We start from the raw sequence: 21,411 nt of genomic DNA, 5'->3' as shown, positions 1-21,411 counted from the left end.
AGTCTTTAAAAACCTCTTCAAGAAGAACATCCATCGTGCGTGCACTACTCCACATATAGCTATCTCCTCCACCACGTGAACCAAGAGGTGAATTTAACTAAGAAGGACCGATCGAGGAAATGCATCCTCAATGGCACACACAGTTTTTGTCGCAAGTGTTTGCGCAGCAGGGATAGCATCTATTTCGATTTCCTTGGAGCTCACGAATATGCAAGAAAACACACAAGGATACACTAAGTGCTAGTTGAAATTATTGTGTACATAAAAAAGGTGTAGTCTAGTGGAGTCTTGTGGTGTACCTTACTAGCTCTCCTAATTTGAAAATAGCGTCCCTGACTTTCTTGTCCCAACATATACACATACTCACCGGCAGAATGAACTACAATGTAAATCAGGAAAAGGAAAAGTGAGTGATAGTCATACACACAAAATATAGATAGAAAAGGGAGTATGAAGAATATCTGAAGCATCTTGTGCCAATCGTGGGACTTCAACCCATACAATTGAACGCTTCCACCCTTCTTCGCTTTCGTGAAAGCTTCCTTTAGCGACCTCATGTATCCTGTTGGTGTGCGAATAGAGGCAATGGTACCCTTCACCTTGTCTAATTCTTCTTTTGCTAGCATCCATGGTGCTTTAGGAAGCACAATCTTTCCATTTGGGGCACGCTGTGAAGTGGTAGAGGCGGGGAGACGTTTTAAAAGCCTCAAATCCTCCCTGGCACCCAAAGAGTCCTTCTTGCCAATAATGTGGTCCCATAGTGTTTGGGCTACATTCTTGAATATGTGCATGGGATCCAAGAGGTGTTGTATTTTTAAGTCCTTCCAATATGGAAGCCTTAAAAATATGGAATACCTCGACATACCTTTTGGTGGAGGACACGGAGCCAAATTGTTGTTGTGATGTTCCTCCCAAATGGTTGTCCAATCTGTCATTGTGAGCTTTAGAGGAGCCTTCCCATTTGTTGGAGCCTTGTGCTTGATATGTCCTTGGGATAAGAAACGATGGTTGTTTGGATAGATTACCTTGCGCAAGTAATCTGGCCTCTTTGTCACCAACGATGGCCTGCAATTAGGACATGCATTGTGGCCCGATGTGGACAACCCTACATACATATCATATGGTTAGAGAGATGAGTGAGCTAAAGGGAGCTAAAGGGAGCTAAAGGGAGAGAGATAAAGAGAGAGAGAGAGAGAGAGAGAGAGAGAGAGAGAGAGGACATGGGGTTACTAGAAATCTCTCCAAGCCCAAGATAGTCGTGCATAGTCCACATAAGGATTCCCCTCACTTGAGCCTCTCTCCCCCCCTTTGCAAGTGAGACATCGACAACAGGAATGCCTCTCCATAACTCCTTCAACTCCTCAATGAGGGGCTCGAGGTAAATGTCAATATTTGACACTTTGTACTTCCCTGGCACAAGCAAGGAAAGAAGTATATTGCCCTTCTTGGTTGTCTCCCATGGTGGAATATTGTAGTTGACGATCACCACAGGCCAAGTGCTCCATGAAGTAGACTTAGTGTCAAAGGGGTCGACACCATCACTTGCTAACCCAAGCCTCAAGTGTTGAAGCTCCAACCCAAACTCTGGCCATTGAGTTTTGATGTGCCTTCGGGACACGCATCATTCCATCATTTGAGCGATGGTTTGCGTGCCACGCGAGAAGCTCCACGGTAGACCTTCTTTTAAACATGTGTTGGATACGAGGAATTAATGAAAAATGTCTTAATACCTTGCGCGGTAGGTGTGCCCCGCTCACACCTGTCTTGTATTGTGCCTCCCCGCACACGGGACATGAGGTAGCATGTGCATGCTCATTGCGGTATAGCATGCAATCGTTGACTCACGCATGGATGCGCTCCATTCCAAGTGCAGTGACATACGATCTAGCTCGTCGACGATTTGGAGGCATGTGGTGATCAGTTGGCAACATTTTGCCCATCAAACTACAACAAACATGCGTATTAGTATAATTTCTAGAAGAGAACACCATAAAGAGAGAGAGAGAGAGAGAGAGAGAGAGAGAGAGAGAGAGAGAGAGAGAGAGAGAGAGAGAGAGAGTATATAAAAGCCACATTCCATACTTACAGAAGTAGAGCATCGACACTTGCATTACTCCAACCGAATTTTGCTTGCAAGTTGAGTACTTCTAACGATGCCCGGAGCACCGAGTACTATGCACAGACGTAAAGAGGTATTCGGGCACTCGTCATCAATATATCCTCCGTTTCGGCAGCCTGTTTAGTATAGGGCTGACAATCTTCTTCGCACACGTCACGCTCATGAGCTAGTAACTCATCACACATGTCGAACATGTACTCATCCTCTACCTCAAAGTGTGAAGAAGATGCCGTAGGAGTTGCCGACGTAGAGCCAACGGAAGGATCACCATGTGGTGCACCCAAATCGCCCAGTCGCTCTTGCCTCTGTCGTTCGGCCTTGCGCGCCGGTGCACCACCACCGAACACAGACCAATAGGGCACATCCTCAAGCGACGGGTGAGTCGTGCTATCATCTCTCCGAGCGCTTTTCCAAGGATGCCAAAGCCTTTCGTTCTCCACGTGCTCCAAAGCAATGCGTCTCAAGCGAGGAATTGCCCTTTTGCACTTGGCGCGAGGACAAGGTAGTTTTTCCTTGAGCCAATGATCTCGCTCTGGGCCTCCAGGAGGACCACGATCATCCCAATCGATGTCCTGCACACGCGAAAGGTTGTTTATTTAGTCACGTGCCGTAAAAAATAAATAATTAAAAAAACACTTAATTCCATTAGAAAAATTACATATAGTTAAAGTCAAAGGGAATAAATGACAATGAGTGTTATAAAAAAAATTTAACTAAAAGAGATTTTAAAATTAAACATTTAAAAGTACTACAAAATAAAGTATCCATAAAAATTAAAAATCTTCATAAAAAAACTCAAAAGGCTAAAAGAAATAATGTATAGCTAAGGGTTGGGGGGGTGGTTTTTACCCCCCCCCCCCCCCGTCCTCCACAACCTCGGATTCGCATGTATCCATTTGAAATGACATGCCGCGGTAATATGGGCGGTAATAGTTGCGGTAATAGTCGCGGTAATAACTGGCACCTAAAAAAAAGGAAAGAAGACAGAGTATGCCGCGTTTTTGCAGCATACCCTGCCTTCCCTGCGTTTCTTGCTCTCCGCCATCGCTCACAAGCTTCCCCCTCCTCCCCTCCCCCACTCCCAAACTCTCTGTCCTTCAAGAAGTCCCCCCCCCCCCCCGTCGCCCCCCCACCTCTCCCTTCCCCCTCTCTCCTTCTCCAAGCTTCTCAAGTTTCGTCGAAGAGGGTTTCGTGCAATTTTTGGCAAGGGGGTATTTTGCCATCTTCTTTGGACACTCAACCTATTCGAAGCTCAACCGTGCTACAAAGAAGAGGTAAATACAAAAGCACATCCTCCCTCTTTCCCTTTTGTTTTCTACTACACACACACACACACACACACACAAACAAATAAAAAAATTAGAGAAAATAGAGAATCCATTATAACATATCTCGCTCATTATAGGAAACGGTTGTTTCGCACGGCTTGTTTGAAATGGTTGTTTTGTTAAGCACGTTTAAAAATGGTTGCTATGCTACACACGTTCGAAAATGATTGATTTGTCGCGCACGTTTTGGAAATGATTGTTTGGATAGTGTGAGAAGAGAGAGAGGGAGGGAGAGAGGGAGAGAAATAGATAAAGAGAGTGAGAGAAATGTTAGATAAAGAGAGGTAAATGTTGAATAGAGAGAGAGAGAAATAGATAAAGAGAGAGAGAGAGAAAGACTAGAGAGAGAGAGAGAGAGGGCAAGAGAGGGATTTAAAGAGAGAGAGAGAGAGAGAGAGAGAGAGAAAGAGAAAGAGAGGGAAAGAAAGAGAGAGATAGAGAAAGAAAGAGAGAGATAGAGGGAGAGAGGGAAAGAGAGAGAGTAGATAGAGAGGGAAAGAGATAGAGAGAAACAAAGGAAGAGATAGAAAGAGGGAGATATAGAGGGAGACAGGAATAGAGATAGAGAGAGGGAGAGATAGAGGGAAAGAGGTCGAGAAAGAAAGAGATGGAGAGAAAGAGAGAGATAGAGGGAAAGAGGTAGAGAAAGAGAGGGAGAGAAAGAAAGAGAGATAGAGAAAGAGATGGAGAGAGGGAAAGAGGAAGAGAAAGAGAGAGATAGAGGGAAAGAGGTAGAGAAAGAAAGAGAGAGAAAGCGAAGGGCAGACCATCCCCAAGCTTGGAGGGTGTAGGTAGAAGACAATGGGTTCTACTTGTAAAACATGCTGATCTATGTTTTGCAATAACGGGATGAAGCGGCTACCTCCCTTTGTGAGGCCATTCTATGACATGGTGGATGTCCCTGGGGTCGCTCTTGTGGACGTACGTGAAGCCCGAAAAAGTGGTGCCCAAGTCCAAAGCCACCATGACCTTAGCCAAGACCTCACGGCCGCTTCGTCTCTCACGGCGTGGCAGTAGCCAACCAAGGTCAGAGATCCAGACAGGAGTTACTGTGGTGGCAACATGGCAGACGTGGAGTGGGAGTGGGCAATTCAAGAGAAGAGCGATCAAGCTGCGGGGCTCATCATATAGACAACAACGCGAGGCCCATGCAAGACAAACTCCCACGCAGTATGGCTTAGGAGGCAAGGGAGCTTGGAAGGATAAATATGTAAGATTATTTGAATTATAACGTTGATCATTGATTATAAAGATTGTAGTTGATAATTTGGTATTGTTATTGCTAACTTAGGAAAATGTCACTCTCTCTCGACCAACCAAAGAGATGGTCAAGTATCAAGAGCAACATACAGAATTTGATACTTGGCGATGGTTGTTTGAAAACAACCACATCTCTCGCGAGCAATTCGACGCGGCAGTTGGACCACTAGAAGCGGTAAGTTTAAACAAGTAATTTTGTATCAATTGTTTTGAGCTGTGGATAATTGTTTAATTTAGTTTGGGTTTATGTAGAGTCAAAGTGATCCAACATACGTGCCTCTGGACGACGACGAGAATTAGATAAAAAAATGTTTTGTCAAAACTTTCGTAAAGTCCCAATGTGGCACAATGTATATACAACTATTTACTTTTTATTGTAACTTTTTTAAATAGTTGATCTTCTACATTTTTAATTGTCAAGGTAAACTAAATTTAATTTCAGTTCTTTGGTATTTTTTATACTTTTCCAAAAAAAAATTGATATCTTATTGTTTTTATGCAGGTCAAAAATAAAGGTGCTCATTTGGGCGCCCAAATGAGCACCTTTATTTTTGAACTGGCATTTAGCGGTAATATACGGGGTAATAGCAACGACAAAGGTCGCGGGTATATTGCAGCGACTATTACCGCACTTATCGCTGACAAACCACTGTCGCGTTCATAGCCGCGGTTATTGCGGCCCACACAAATTTTTCTCTCTCCTTTTTCCTTTGTTTTTTGGCGGCAATGTTGGCGGTTTTCGACAACTCCTCTTATAGTGTGGGTGTCTTCTGGCTTTGTGATGAGTGCCTTTTGTCTCTACCACCAGTCAATCACAAATTTGTGCATGTTTTGAAAATAACTCTCTCTTTATCATTAGCAAAAAGGAGAGTCATCACTATGGCCTCCCCTTGGGTAGGCCAAAAAAGCCTACCTACGTAGATAATGCTAACGAAGATTACAAAAACATTTTTCCCACCATAAGAAAACTAGTCTCTTTTTTTTTCACCATTAGGACAAGGAAGGTAGTAGGGAGAAACTATACACATATCATGTATTCACAACGCTGTACATTACACCCTCGAGGGGCAACCATGGGACCCCCCCCCCCCCCCCCCCCCCCCCCCCCCAAATAGGGGGGGAGAATACATCCAAGAGATCGCAACCCGTGAGCCTTGAACCCTCAACCTTGGGGTTACATTACAAAGGTCTCACCCAACTGAGCTACACCTCTTGGGTAAGAAAACTAGTGTTGCTTGGTTGGCGTTGCCAAAGAAATTTAATATGGTTGAGTGTTGATGTGTTGTTGCGAGTCATAAATAATTTGTTTACATATAGTAGATTGTAATGCTGACATGGTCATTAAGTAGGTGTTTTGTTCGAATCTGCAAGGTGTAGAACGCTAATGTTTTTTAGTTACAAGAAAACCATGTGATGAGTTAAACTTTACATCATGCAAATACAGACCGTATATAGTGCACATCATAAAAAAGGTGCCATGCAAAAGTATGGTGGAGAGTCGGCCATGTGTCTCCCTGGAAATTGTAAGGAATAGAAATTATAAGGAATGGAAGCCGTGCCTTGCCGCGTAGTCTAGTTGTGCCATCCAGTTGGCTCTGTGTCTCCCCAGAAAGTATTCGGAATGGAAGTCGTACCTTGCCCCGTAGTCTAGTTGTGCCATCCATGCAAACACATACGATGGATATTTGGATGGAGATGACAAACCTTTACGCCTTGTTGAAACAAAGTTTTTTCCATCGATTTGAAGACACTCCTGTTGTTGTTGACTGATCTAACAACCTCAATTTTTGGTTTATAAATGGGAAGACTTTGTCTTTGCTCCTATATTGAGAGCATCCAGTTGCCTTACCAAATGCATCCTTCTTCCACTTTGGCATGTCATACGTAGAGAGTCCTACATCACGAGTTCTTGAGCAAGATGTTGTTCTCTTGTTTCTGGCATGGGATCTTCCCAAGGACAATTCAGATCCTTCAAAATAGAATCAAGCATAGTCCTTTGCTGCTGGTCTAGTTGTGCCATCCAGTTGGCTCTGTGTCTCCCCAGAAATTATTTGGAATGGAAGTCGTACCTTGCCCCGTAGTCTAGTTGTGCCATCCATGCAAACACATACACATGGATATTTGGATGGAGATGAAAAACCTTTACGCCTTGTTGAAACAGTTTTTTCCATCGATTTGAAGACACTCCCGTTGTTGTTGACTGATCTAACAACCTCAATTTTTAGTTTATAAATGGGAAGACTTTGTCTTTGCTCCTATATTGATAGCATCCAGTTGCCTTACCAAATGCATCCTTCTTCCACTTTGGCATGTCATACGCAGAGAGTCCTACATCACGAGTTCTTGAGCAAGATGTTGTTCTCTTGTTTCTGGCATGGGATCTTCCCAAGGACAATTCAGATCCTTCAAAATAGAATCAAGCATAGTCCTTTGCTGCTGGTCTTGCAACTCTCTCCTCTTTTTGGTTGAAACATATTATGTCATTGCAGCTCTTTGAAAGCCCAAATTGCACAGAACATACATGATCCATGATGCATAAAACCTTATCTCCATAAACATTGAACAACTTCAGCTCTTGTGAGCCCTTTTGAAGAGCTAGGTTTTCTATCATCTCGATCCCTCCTGCTTTGGTCTCTACCTTCATCATCTTTGTCACTGTTAGCATATCCATTGTATCTATCCCTACGATCATCATGCTCTCTATCTACTATATTCATCGTCTTTCTCATATTCTCTTTGTCTTTCATCCCGCAATCATGTCTATTGTTATGTATTAGCAATCATACATATGGAAATTTGCAACGCATGCCCAATCTCTTTCTTTCGATCACAAAAGCTTGCAAGATGCATTGATGCCCTTTTAAAGAGCTAGGACTTTAATTATCTCGATTCCTCCTGCTATGACCTCTCGGTCCATCATCGTCATCACTACCAACACACCCTTTGTATCTATTGCTACGATCATCATGGTCTCTCCTTAGAGTCCTTCAATCACCGCATCCATGTGGCTATGATCCCTTCTATATTCATCCTTTTTGTCATGGTCTCTTCGTCTTTCCTAGATTCTCTCATGTTGATTATGTCTACCATGATCTTCATCATTGTGTCAATCATATCTACAATGATCTCTACCATCATTTTTTCTATGACTTGTAGCCTCGTGTCGAGTGTCGATTTCTATCATCATCTCTTTTGTGACTTCTGCCCTCATGCTCACTTTTGTTATCATGTCTACCATCTCTACTACTTTTGTGTTGTTCCTCTTCTTTCAATTTAGCCTAATCCTCAAGCTCCTATTTGCGCTCACTCCTGCTATCATGAGTACCATCACTACTACTTTTGTGTTGTTCATCTTCCTTCAACTTAGCCTCATGCTCAAGCTCCTTTTGCAGATCTTTGATTCTCCCCCTGTCTTAAGGAGATAAAGATGCTTATTACTTGTTGGAATTTCTGATCAAAGATGGTTATTACTTATTGAAGGTGCTAATCAGAGATGGTTATTACTTGGTGGTCTGTCAGAGATAATGCATGTTGCATTGTGTCACAAGGGTATGTGATCAAAATAGCCCCATGCACATTTACAAGAGCTTGTTGCAGCCTCGTTGGGTTATCAATTGTTCTGCTATTAGACTTTATATAATACAATGTGGTGAAATGTAGGCGAAAAGTGTGGAGATATTGATGCTATGTTGATGCGAGGTTAAAAGCACCGTAGACTTGTCTACAACATGTTGAATGTTGGTCTCTCCTGTTTTGGTCTCTTGATTCATCAACGTTGTCATTGCTAGCATATCCATTGTATTTATCCATGTGATTATTGTATCATAGGGTTATTAATTGTAGTGCTTTTAGACTTTATAAAGTAGTAGAGATGGTAGACACAATAGCATAAGTGAGCACGACAATCAACATTGTCAAGAGATAGAGATAGAGAGAGCTTGAGCTCTTGCAAGCGTGTACACACACACACACACACACACACACACACACAGATGGAGGCAAAAGATTATACTTATTCTTCTTCACAAAGTCAAGATAAGAGGTCTACAAAACATAAGGAAAAATACAACATAAAAGGGGAACTAGTACAATTGTCTAGTATGAACTGCTAGTGAGTGAGGTGAGTAGATAAGTGTGTCATCACTCCGGTAGGTAGACTAGCTCAGTGTACTCCAATTGTAGTCTTACTGGCAAAGATATGTGTATCCACCAAGGAAAAAGTGATAATGAATGTTTGTGGTAGTCATCTAGGAGTTGTACATGTTGAGCTTGGCATCTCAACACTCCCCCTCAAGCTCAATGCCATCTCTCGTATGTCAAGAATAGCTCAAAACCATTATAGCTTTGCCGTTCCAAGGGCCTTCATGAAGATATCTTCAACTTGCTCATCTGTCGCCACGTACTCCACATCGATGTCGTCTGCTAAGAGCCTCTCTCTGATGAAGTGGTAGTGCACCTCAATGTGCTTTGCCTTGGCATGAAACATTGGGTTTTGTGCCAACTATATGCTGCTGAAGTTGTCACAATATATGACAATCGGCCTCTGTACCTTTACTCCAAAGTCGTGAAGTAGCAATTTCAACCATGCTACCTCACATGCCGCCACTGCAGCACCCTTGTACTCTACCTCTGTACTTGAAGGAGCAGCTGTAGGTTTCTTTTTGCTACTCCATGTGATAGTAGCACTCCTAAGTGAGAACATGAATCCGCTGGTAGACCTGTGATCCTATGTACGTACTAACAGCCCAATCCGCATATGTGTAGCCATAGAGCTGCAACTCCACATCAACCCTATAAAAGAGTACATAATTGAAAGTAGCACTCACATAACGCAATTGCACCTCAATACATCCAAGTGTGGTTTCCTGGGAGACTGCATAAACTGACTAACCAATCCAATTGTGTAGCTCAAGTCTGTACGTCAGATAGTCAAGTAGATCAAGCTGGCCACAATCTTCCTGTACATGGTAGCATTATCAAGCACTTAACTTGCGTCATCCCCCAACTTCAAATTTTGATTTAAGGGCATTGCAATTGGCTTACAATAAGCCATACCATACTTTTTCAAGATATCCATCGCCTTTGTGATAGCCATACACCTTCTTCTGTGCGAATAATTTCAATGCCCAAGAAATACCGCAAGTCTCCCAAGTCTTTCACGTTGAACACCTGCATAAGTAGAGCCTGCACGTCCTCTACTTCAGCCACATTGTCACCTCCAACAATCAAACCATCCACATAGATGCATATTACCACAATCCTTGCCTCATTCTTTCGCACAGTGAATGGTCCGCATCAGACATCTCAAAGCCCAATTAAATGAGGAATGCCACAATCCTCTCATACCAAGATCTAGGTGCTTGCTTCAGCCCATACAATGATTTCTTTAACCTGCATACAAGTTCACGTAGCTTCATATTTGCATAACCTTGTGGCTGCTCTATATACACAGTTTCCTCCAAGTCTCCATTCAAAAATGCATTCTTTACATCTATTTGTTTCAACACCCATTTTAATGTGGCAATCACTGCAATAAACACATGAACGGTAGCCATCTTAGCTACAGGGTTGAACGTCTCCTCATAATCAATCCCACAAGTCTGTGCATAATCTTTGGTCACAAGTCTAGCCTCGTACTTGCTTACACTACCATCAACATTATGCTTTATTTTGTAAACCGACTTACATCTAATTGCCTTTTTTTCCTTTGGTAATGGCACCAATTCCCATGTTCCATTTGCATCAAGTGCAGACATCTCTTCATCCATAGCTTGCTCCCATTTTTCTTCCTTGATAGCATCCTCAAAACATGTGGGTTCTACTTCCTCCATAATCTTTGACATAAATGCACAATGACGAGCCACATAACTATCATAAGTCTTGGTTTTTTTGACCTGCCTGGTTTAGGATCACTTCCAAGTGTCGCATTCCCTGCTTGCATTCTTCTTTCACCCGGAGTTTTCATAGAGGTTATGTCAAAATCCTCATCCAAACTTTGCTTAGAACCATTGCTATCGCCATCATCATAGCCAACACACAAATTTGGCAACTTAGGGGCATCATCAACTTTTTCCTTTCCTTTTCCTTGATACATTTGAAGAGTTTGCAGGACTCATTCTTTCATGTAACCTGCCACTCCATGGATTCTCACCATGACTTGCACTAGAAGAACCTTGCGGCCCACTCAAAACTTGTGACTGCACACCTGTATTTTTGCACCCACATTCTCTCTTATATCAGCCCCCAAATTATTTTTTACATTAGCATACTAACTTTCCATTTCATCAAAAACAACATCCTTGCTCACCCTCACTTTACTCGTGATAGAATTGTAACACTTGTACCCTTTATATTCAAGGGAATAGCCAACGAGTACATATTTTTTTTCTTTTGGATTAAGATTACTTCTTAGCTCATCCGGCACATGCACATAAGCAATACATCCAAACACTTAAAAAATTGATACATCTGGTTTTCCATCATTGAACTTTTCTTCAAGTGTCATATCATGTATTGCAGCAGTAGGGGTCCTATTCATAATGTAGATACATGTAGCAATAGCCTCATCCCAATAAAAATGAGGCATGTTCTTCACATCCATCAATGCTCTAGAAACCTCTACAATGTGTCTATTCGTCTGCTCAGAAACACCATTTTGCTGCGGAGTATACCTGCATGAAAATTGCCTCTGAATTTTATGCCTTTTGAAAAACCATTGAATTTATTGGAGAAGTATTCTCCCCCTCCATTTGACCTCAAGCACTTTACATGTTTCCCAGTCTGTTTTTCAACCATAACTTTGAAATTTTGAAAATGCATAAACACCTCACTTTTCTGCTTCATGAGGTAGATCCATACCTTTCTCGTATGGTTGTCAATAAACTCACATTGTATCTACATCCACCCATAGATGCAGTCTTTGATGGACCCCATACATATGTATGTACTAAATCTAATGCATTCTTGCTTACATGCTTATCATGAGGAAAGGATGCTTTTTCCTGCTTTCCAAATTGACAAGCTTCACATACTTTCTGCAATTCAACAACTTGAAACGTAGGTAAACCTGTAACCATCTCTTTAGTTTGCATCATTTCGAGCCTCTACAAATATACATGAACAATACATTTGTGCCAAATCTCTATATTAGGAACAACACTTACACCTCGTGTGAACATGGAAGCATTCACTTCGGGCACATTTACATCCAAAGTAAACATTCTTCCCACTTTCTTTCCTTGCCCAACCAGTCTTCCATCCTTCTTATGCTCTTTGAAAAAGAGACCATTGGAGTTAAACCTGACCTGTAAACCCGGATCAACCATTTTCCCAAAAGAAACCAGGTTCTTTGTAATGTTGGGTACATGTAGTACATGAGCCACGTACTTCACTTTACCATTTGTCATAGACAATGGCACATTTCCTGTATGCATAATAGGATGTGGAGTATCATCCCCAGTTTCTACATAACCAGGTAAAGTTTGCATTCCTTAAACCATTCGCCATGGCTGGTCATGTGACTTGATGCACCAGAATCCACATACCAAACATTATCACTGGACTTTTCCACATTGTGCAGATATAGTATTCAGCATGTGTTTCACCACAAATAGCCTCTCAAGATCATCTGCATTCTTATTAGTGGTTGCATAGTTGTTTTGCTGCCTCCTGTCTAGAAAATCACATTCAAAGTGACCATGTCTTCCACAGCCCCATCACACTACGTTTTCGTGTTGACCTACATTATTGTGTTGTGCATTTCCACGACCTCTTGGACTCACCATGTCTCAAAAATTTCCTCGACCACCACCTGTGTTCTGACCATGATTGTTGTTCTGCTATTATGCTTGATGGTTGCCTCTTCCTCAACCTCGTCCACGACTTGTACCACATCCTCTTCCTCTGTTGTTGAAAAGGACCTGTTTAGAATTCTTTTCACCCTATGTAGAGGAATCTTCTCTTCCACAATCAATAAGGGCACTAAATCGATAAACGAGGGAATGTTCTCTCAAATATGGAGGCCAGTTTTAAAGTGATTAGGACCCAAACCTCGCAGACAAACTTCTACTTTAGCATCATCATCAACTGTAACACTAATCGATGCAAGTGGCTGAGATATGTTCTTTATCCTCAGCAAATAGTCATTGATGGACAAGTTTTTCTTCTGCACAGTATTCAACTCGGTCTTTAATTGCAACTTCCTTGCCTTTGTGTTGGTCACATCCAATGACAATAAAGTGTCCCAAGCCTCCTTAGGAGATTGAGCATCCTGTATATGCCCAATCATAGTCTCCATACAATAACAAAAAGCCAATTATATGATCTTTTGAGCTCCTTGGTCCCAATCTTTAGATGTCTTAATTTGCACAGCACTCGCACCTTCCTCTGAAAATGCTGGTGCTATCTCATGCTCTCCATCAATGTAGTCCCAATAACCTTTGCCCACCATAAGGCAATTGGTCATTCTAAACTTCCAAGCATGGAAGTTGTTCTTGTCCTGCTTCTCACTGACAACCTAGTGAAGCCCATTATTGCTGGACGACATCCCTTCACACAGGCTTTGAGCAGCCTGTTGTAGATCTTCAAAATCTCGAACTTAGCGTTTCTGCATGCGAATGCACTCTAACTCCAAAACGGGGGTTGAAAAGCGCTCGGAATGGAAATCTAGCTACACAGTTGCAGGCCAAAGGACTGTATAGAACCCTAAGATGCACACTCTCCAAAAGAAATCTCCTCAATCAAAGATCATTTTGACGATGGCTCCCGGGAATATCGAACCACTTCCTAGACTGCTCATGCTTGCTAATCCAAGATCTCAAACACAACCATGCTCTGATACCATGTCAAGAGATAGAGAACGAGAGAGCTTGAGCTCTTGCAAGCATGCACACACACACACACACACACACACACACACACATATGGAGGCACAAACTTAAGATAAGAGGTCTACAAAACATAAGAGAAAATACAACATAAAAGGGGACCTAGTACAACGGTCTAGTATGAACTGTCATCACTCCGGTAGGTAGACTAACTCGGTGTAGTCTAACTGTAGTATCACTGGCAAAGATATGTGTACCCACCAAGGTGCACCAGTGATGATGATTGTCGATGGTAGTCATCTAGGAGTTGTACATGTTGAGCTTGATATCTCAACAGACATGAGATCTCTTCATAGAATAGATGATGATAGAGATTGCACTAGACATGATCAACATGATAATGGAGATTTGGGCAGACAAAATCATCATGAGAGAAGCGTTGAAAGACGAAGAGAACATGACAAAAAGTATGAATATAGAATGATCCCAGCCCACTGCATTATTTTGTTTCTATAACCTTCACAAGATCAAGATGTTTGGATGTGAGGCTTACACACATGTGCCTAAAGAGATTTGTGGTAAGCTTGATCCCAAATCTAGGAATGCATCTTTGTAGGCCACACACAGGATGGTCAGCTTGGATATTGTTTATGGGATCCTAAAAGTTGATCAATTATCCGTAGCAGTGATGTAGTCTTCAATGAGACTAAGATGCATTAACAGCCAGAGAAAGAGGTAGAATTCTTGAAAGTGGTTTTCCGATTTATCACCTCCTTTGAAGACATCTCATGAGCCAGTTATGTCGCAAGTGAATGCTCCTGTCAAGAGAGAAACTGAGCAAGCTAGTACTAGTCATTCGAGAACCTCTTAGAGAGCCTCAAATATGCATGGCCTGGATTTTGTATTGCTGACAGATAGTGGTGAGCCGTCTTGTTACAAAGAGGCCATGCTAGCCAAGGATAAGACTTAGTGGGAGCTTGGGATGAAACGTGAGTTTTCTAGTATTCAAAAAAACAAAACTTGGAATTGGTTCCATTGCCAAAAGGTAGGAAAGCATTGTCTTGTAAATGGGTTTACAAGAAGAAGATTGCATGCAATGTTGAGAGCTACAAAGCTCGTTTAGTGGCCAAAGGTTTCAAGCAAGAATATGGTATAGATTTTCAAGAAATATTTTCTCTAGTGTTCAAGATGACAACACTAAGACTGCTGCTTGGTTTGGTTGCCACTGAAAATTTGGAGCTTGAGCAAATGTATCTCATTACAGCTTTCTTACATGGATATCTTGATGAGGAGATTTATATGCAGCAACCTGAAGGGTTTGTGCTAAAGGGCAAGGAATATTTAGTCTATAAGCTCCTAAAAAGTCTCTATGGCTTGAAGCAATCATCTAGACAATGGTATCAAAAGTTTGATGCATTTATGCATTCCCAAGGCTACAACGGAGTACTGAGGATCCATGTCTTTATGTGAAAAGACAACCCAATGGACAATTAATTCTACTTATTCTTTATGTGTATGACATGCTCATTGGTGGTCATTCTGCTAGTCATTCAAATAAGGGCAGTGCTAGCCTCAAAATGAAGCTGAAGAGTTAGTTTGACACGAAAGATTTGGGAAATGCAAATCACATTTTGGGTATGTGCATTACTCGAGACCGTAAGAAGAGATTGTTATACTTATTTCAGAAGGATTATGTGCATAAAGTTCTTGAGCGTTTCAACCTACAGAAGGGGAAGGCATTGAGTACCCCATTGCCTGCATATTTGAAACTTAGCAAGAATGACTGTCCCAAATCTATTAAGGAAAAAGCTGCAATGGCTTTATGCTTCAGCTTGTGGCAGTCTCATGTATGCCATGGTGGCTACTATGAGACCCGACATTGCACATGCAGTGGGAGTTGTCAGCAGATTTATTTCTAACCCTTGTAAAAAGCATTGAGATGTTGTCAATTCTATTCTCAAATACTTGAGTGGCACAGCGAATAGACAGTTATGTTATGGTCTTGGAGATCTATCCATCAAGGGATATGTGGATAGTGATTATGCAAGCTGTGTTGATACACATAGATCAACAAGAGGTTGGATCTACACATTTTCTGGTTCTGCTATCTCTTGAAGATTCATTGTTCAAGATTGTACATCGATTTCCACTACAAAGGCTAAGTATGTTGCTTTGAGTGAAGCATGCAAGGAAGCTATATGGCTTGCTTGCCTAGTTGTAGATCTTGGATTGGAGCACAAATTGCCAGTTCTTCACTGTGACAGTCAGAGTGCTATTGCTTTGGCCAACAATCCGGTGTTTCGTTCAAGAACGGAACACATTGATGTGTGGTATCACTTTGCTCGAGAGTGCTTGGCAAACAAAAAGCTTGACTTGGTGAAGATTCATACATCAGAGAACACAGCGGATGCACTCACAAAAGTCTCTCCAACTATCAGTTTCAGCACTGTTGTGAGTTGATGGGCATTGGGTGAGATGTAGTCTTCCTCACTCATTCTTTCTTTTGGCCTCCCACATTGGCCATCAAAGTGGGAGATTGTTGGGTTTGTTGGCCAGTGTCCGACCGACCGTCACTAACTCCCATCACTAACTCACTTACAATTTCTTTATCCAAATATATAGATAATACATTATTACGAGCCATGCACACTATCTCAATATAGTATGTGCTGTGTAGGAGGGCAAGGCTCACCCTCACGTGTGTCTCCTTACTCTCTTCTCTCTCACACTCTCTCTTCCCGCTCCTGCACTCGACCCAACATCAACTCCTATTTTGTATGACACTCTGCATGACGTGCACTGTATACTCAGCATTTTCACTCGATAGTACTTCATTGCAAGATGAAATATTTAACTATTCATAATGCTTTTATGTAGCTTGGCTCAAACATTGTGCTCCAACTTGCACGATTGGACGACACCTATACATGATTACCATGTCTGCAATGCAGTTTTAATTTTTATAGTATGCCAACTACTATTTTTTGTATTTTTGAGTTTGTCAATACTTCCTTAAGTTTAGTTTAGCTACACGTTTTCCTCACTAGTGCATGCTCAATCTCAATCATCATGTCTATAATATCAATTAGACACGCACTTCTTTCTCACAGTTTGGCAATTCAACTTATGTATTGTAATAGTCAATGCTCTTTGTACATGTTTACTTTATTCCTATGTGGTTGATGTGAATCTACGTATGTCCGTATTTGGTTTGGCAATGCATCTTATATATTGCAACCCAATGTTCTCCTCTGCATAATTGATCTGTAGCACAAGGACAACCCTTTATCCCAACATTTTCATCAGATAAGTTTTGCACCAAATTTTGTGATCGACAACCAAAAATGCTTCTCCCTCTGACTGTAACAACTCGTAACTCACTCTCTCTCTCTCTCTCTCTCTCTCTCTCTCTCTCTCTCTCTCTCTCTCTCTCTCTCTCTCTCTCTCTCTCTCTCTCTCTCTCTCTCTCTTTCAAGTTCTACAAGAAAAAAGGGAAAATTGACTATGCTTGATTTGGAGTAAGATGGGTGTCTCTCGTAGTCTAGAGACTAAGTGGCCAATATTACTAAGCTGAATGGAAATCTTCAAACAACTATCAAAGCAGGTTAAGGAGTTTGGCTTAAATAAAATAATTAAGCTGCAACCCATTTCTCAATTCAATTACCCCCTTTAGTAGCCCTCTGTTGTATAGTGTGTGTTATGGGACACAACTTGCTTCTTCTCAATGCTCATCAAGTCCCAAGTTGAGCTATTGTAGTTGCCTATCACTTGGTTCTACTCATCCACTCATGTTCCACAACAAAAGTCGAGGCGATAACAATCACAACCAACTAACCAAGTAACCAATTGCGTTCCAAAGTCTATCAAAACACGTATGAAAAATGCCCACCAAGCTTTCTTTTAGGGGGACAAATAATATGAATGTTGATGAGAAAACTTTTGATAAAGTACTTATGAAGCTCGATGCCATTCTCTTTGAGGCTTTTACTAAAAGTTCCCTATTTTTTATGCTACTTGGTGAGGTCATTGATGAACTCTGCTAACATTTGACAGAGAGCCCAACTTCCAGTTCTTAAAAAGTGCTACGCAGATTGTGGAACGAAATAATGTAGTGAACTGTTAAATAAAGCAATGAGCGGGTTGAGTCTGCAACATCCGTCTTTTTTCTTATTGATGGTTAATTTGTTGGCTACTTCGGCTTTTATGGGACCTCATTTTAGGATAACCCCTTAGGCCAACCAAGTAACAAGGGCACACTTAAGACTCTTCATGTTTTAAGGTCAAAATTTGGGGCATTTGCCATTAGTATGTTGTGCCCGTTTTCAAAAAACAAGTCAATGGAGAATCAACACAGATTCCACTAAAAAGCCAATTTAAGGTCCAAAAAGTGATATGCACACATGCAATGAAGTTCAAGAAGGAGACCATGCATACAATGCCATCTCTCCATCTCTCTCTCTCTCTCTCTCTCTCTCTCTCTCTCTCTCTCTCTCTCTCTCTCTCTCTCTCTCTCTCTCTCTCTCTCTCTCTCTCTCTCTCTCTCTCTCTCTCTCTCTCTCTCTCTCCACCTACTCCACGTTGCCACCCTCATTTTTAATACACCATCTCTGGTTTGCCTCACCTTCTGCATTACCTCCTGGTATCCTCCCTTGCCACTACCGGTGCCATGTACACCTACCTTGACACAACCCTGGTTGATGTATAGGTCATCGCTTGAGCACCTATTGTAGCCCCAAATGTGCCACACCCGCCTCTGCTCTTCCTTGGCTACTCCATAGTCCTCCATGGCCAATAAGTTGGCACGATTCTGGGCCGATCTTTCTGAGAGAATCTAAAAGAGATGCCCTCTAAATGGAAAATTAAATGCTGGCTTGAAAGGGAAAAGCAGAGGGTTGTACATTCTAGGTGTCAGCAAGCTAGGGACAGCGTGCAATGATAGGAAGGTGGCAGGCATTAGGACTTGTTTGGGGTCTTCTTGAACCCTTTAATCTACCTCAAGCCTAATGATAGTGATTAAGTAGTGGAACAATAGTGTTACCATATACATGTGGTAGTGATGTGTGTGAACACACTAGGACCGCCGGGGCATTTTTTCCCTCTTTAGGAAGTTTTTTCCCCCGTGCATTGTATATACGCCCATCACTCTAGGGCTATCTATCTTTCCATTGCACACTAAGTAACACACTCTCTATTGTGTGCCTTGAGCTTCCTTCGTCTTCTCCAAGTTGTGTGCGTTTCTCTGCAACCCTAATTCAAACAATTGGTATCAGAGTAGGTCACGTCCTCCCGGGCTTAGTCGCCAGCTGCTCCAGCACACGCCTGCTCACTTTCTCTGATTTCAGTGAGCTTTGGCGAGCGTTCGCAGGTCGACAAATATTATGGGTGCACTCGAAGAGCTCGGTCTGCTCAGAATTTTGATTTGGGCTCATTTCGGCCTCCGTTTCCACTGCAAGCAGTACTGCACAGGCTATTTCGTCATTTTGTGCAGAATTTCTGTCAGTGCCATTTTCTGCATAACAGGTGCCTTATAGTCTTCTATGGTTTGTGCTATATAGCACAAGTTGTTCCCGCTCCGTTTCTCCTATTTTCGGGCAGTTTTCACATCAGGTCCAGTATTTACCATGGCTGACAACAACAACACAGATGTGTTCAAGATGTTTGCTGCTGAGGACAGGTTGGATGGGGACAACTACCCTATGTGGGCTTATATGATGCAACATGTTCTTGTGTCAAAGGGTGTCTGGAACATTGTGCAGGGCATTGATGTACGTCCTGGTTCTGAGGATGTAGGCGATGTTGAGGATGTTGCAGGTCTTGCTGCAAGGTTTGCAACTGTTAGAGTTTTTTTGCCTACGGCAGAACAAGCTCGTTGGGATGTTAAGGATGCGCAGAATCATGCATTGATTGCGTTGTCTATGAAGCGCACCATTGTTCCTCACATCCGTTCAGCAAAATCTGCAAAACAGGCTTGGGATATTTTAGCAGGTCTTTATGCAAGCCACAATGAGGCTAAAATTGCTTTGCTGCGTAAAGAGCTGGAGTCGAAGATTATGCATGAGGAAGATGATATGGACACTTTCCTTGCTAGTGTCAAGGATATCAATGAGCAGCTTATTTCTACAGGTGAAGTCATTTCAGACAGTTCCCTTGTGCAGACTGTTCTTGATGCCTTACCAGATTCCTACCAGACTTTTGCTAGTACTTGGAGACTGATGACCCAAGGAAATCCAGAAGTTGTCAAGTTTGATGCATTATGCACATTGCTGTTGCAAGAGTCACTGTCCAGAAAAAACAGGACTAGACAACGTGCAGTTGAACAGGCTTTTATTGCTTCTCAAAGAAAGGGTGGTAACAGCAATGCAGCCACTTCTTATGGTTCTGCTGCGAGTGGCAAAAATTATGTTCCTAATGCTTCTGCTGGCAGTACTTTGTCTGGCAATTCTTGTGATAAGGGCAAAAAGAAGATGCGTTGCCATTATTGTAAAGCCAATGATCACTTGATCAAGTCGTGTCCTAAGTTGAAGGCCAAAGAGGCTAAGAAGAAAGAGGGTGGTTCCAATGCAAATGCTGGTTCCACTACAAATGCAGCCATTGTTGAGTCTTCTGTGAAAGGAGACTGTGTTGCTGATATTGATGTAGAATGGGCTTTTAGCGTAGAGTGCACTTACAATCCTGCTATCCATGATGCATGCTTGTCAGTTGCTGCAGATTCACATGTGTGGTCTTTTGACAGTGGTGCTACAAAGCACATCACCTCACATCGTGAATTGTTTACCTCTCTCGAGTCTGTCCCTCATGGGAATTTAGTCACTTGTGCCAACAATGCCTCTTATCCAGTTCAGGGAGTTAAAAAGATTGTGCTCACTGCTGCTAATGACAGTTCCTTCACACTTGTTGATGCACTTTATGTACCTGGCATCAAGAAGAATCTCTTGTCTGTATCCGCACTTGCTAGACTTGGACTTGTAGTCAAAATTGTGGATGACAGATGTACAGTTCATGATCTCAGTTTTGGTGATGAAATTATTGCATCTGGGCTTTTGTGCCGTGGGCTGTATAAGCTCACTTTGTATGACAAGTGTGGACAAAACTTTGCAAATGTTGTTGCAGATTCAAGGGCTATTTTAGATGCAAAACTTTGGCATGCACATTTTGGTCATCTGAATTTTGCCAGTTTGCTGCGTTTGCAGAAATCTGATATGGTTGCTTCTTTGCCACCTCTTGAAGCACCTGTCAAACATGTTTGTGAAGGCTGTATTTTGGGTTAGATGCAGCGTTCTAAATTTCCAAAGGATGGTTCAGTTCGGGCCACATGCAGGTTGCAGCTTGTGCATAGTGATGTTTGTGGGCCCATGCAAACTCCGTCCTTGGGCAATTACCTGTACTTCGTGACTTTCATTGATGATTACTCCAGGCATGCATGGTTATTTCCGCTTAAAGCGAAGTCCAAAGTTTTTATGTGCTTCAAACAATTTCTGGCTATGGCTGAAAATGTCTCGAAATGTACTATGGGCACCCTCCGTTCCGATCGAGGGGGGGAGTATATGTCTCATGAATTTAATGCATTTTCTGGCTAGTCGTGGGATAAAACACCAATGTACAGTGCCTTATACACCTCAGCAAAATGGTGTTGCTGAGAGGAAAAACAGGTCACTGACGGAAATGGCACGATGTATGGTCAAAAGTCAAGCTTTACCGCATTCTTTTTGGCTTGAGGCCATCATGTGTGCCACTTATGTACTTAACAGGTGTCCTACGAAAGCTTTGCAGTCTATTACTCCATATGAAGCATGGCATGATAGAAAGCCTTCTATTGAGCACATGCGTGTTTTTGGCTGTTTGGCATATGTTTTGGTGCCACAAGTGCAGCGCAGAAAAT

The 21,411-nt window shown here is 42.1% G+C and overlaps 1 protein-coding gene across 1 annotated transcript; it reads right to left on the bottom strand.

The window, feature by feature from the left end:
- Positions 1-312: 312 nt before the first annotated feature.
- On the bottom strand, positions 313-1,115 carry LOC147433577 (uncharacterized). The gene is given in 2 exon segments (XM_086489518.1): positions 313-369; positions 372-1,115. Coding segments are annotated over 2 exon segments (801 nt in total).
- Positions 1,116-21,411: the final 20,296 nt, after the last annotated feature.

This window comes from Adiantum capillus-veneris, chromosome 19 (assembly GCF_014529385.1).
Source record: "Adiantum capillus-veneris isolate H3 chromosome 19, ASM1452938v2, whole genome shotgun sequence".
Taxonomy (NCBI): domain Eukaryota; kingdom Viridiplantae; phylum Streptophyta; class Polypodiopsida; order Polypodiales; family Pteridaceae; genus Adiantum; species Adiantum capillus-veneris.
Note: the sequence above shows the minus strand (reverse complement) of the source record. Positions and strands in the feature narration are given on the sequence as shown.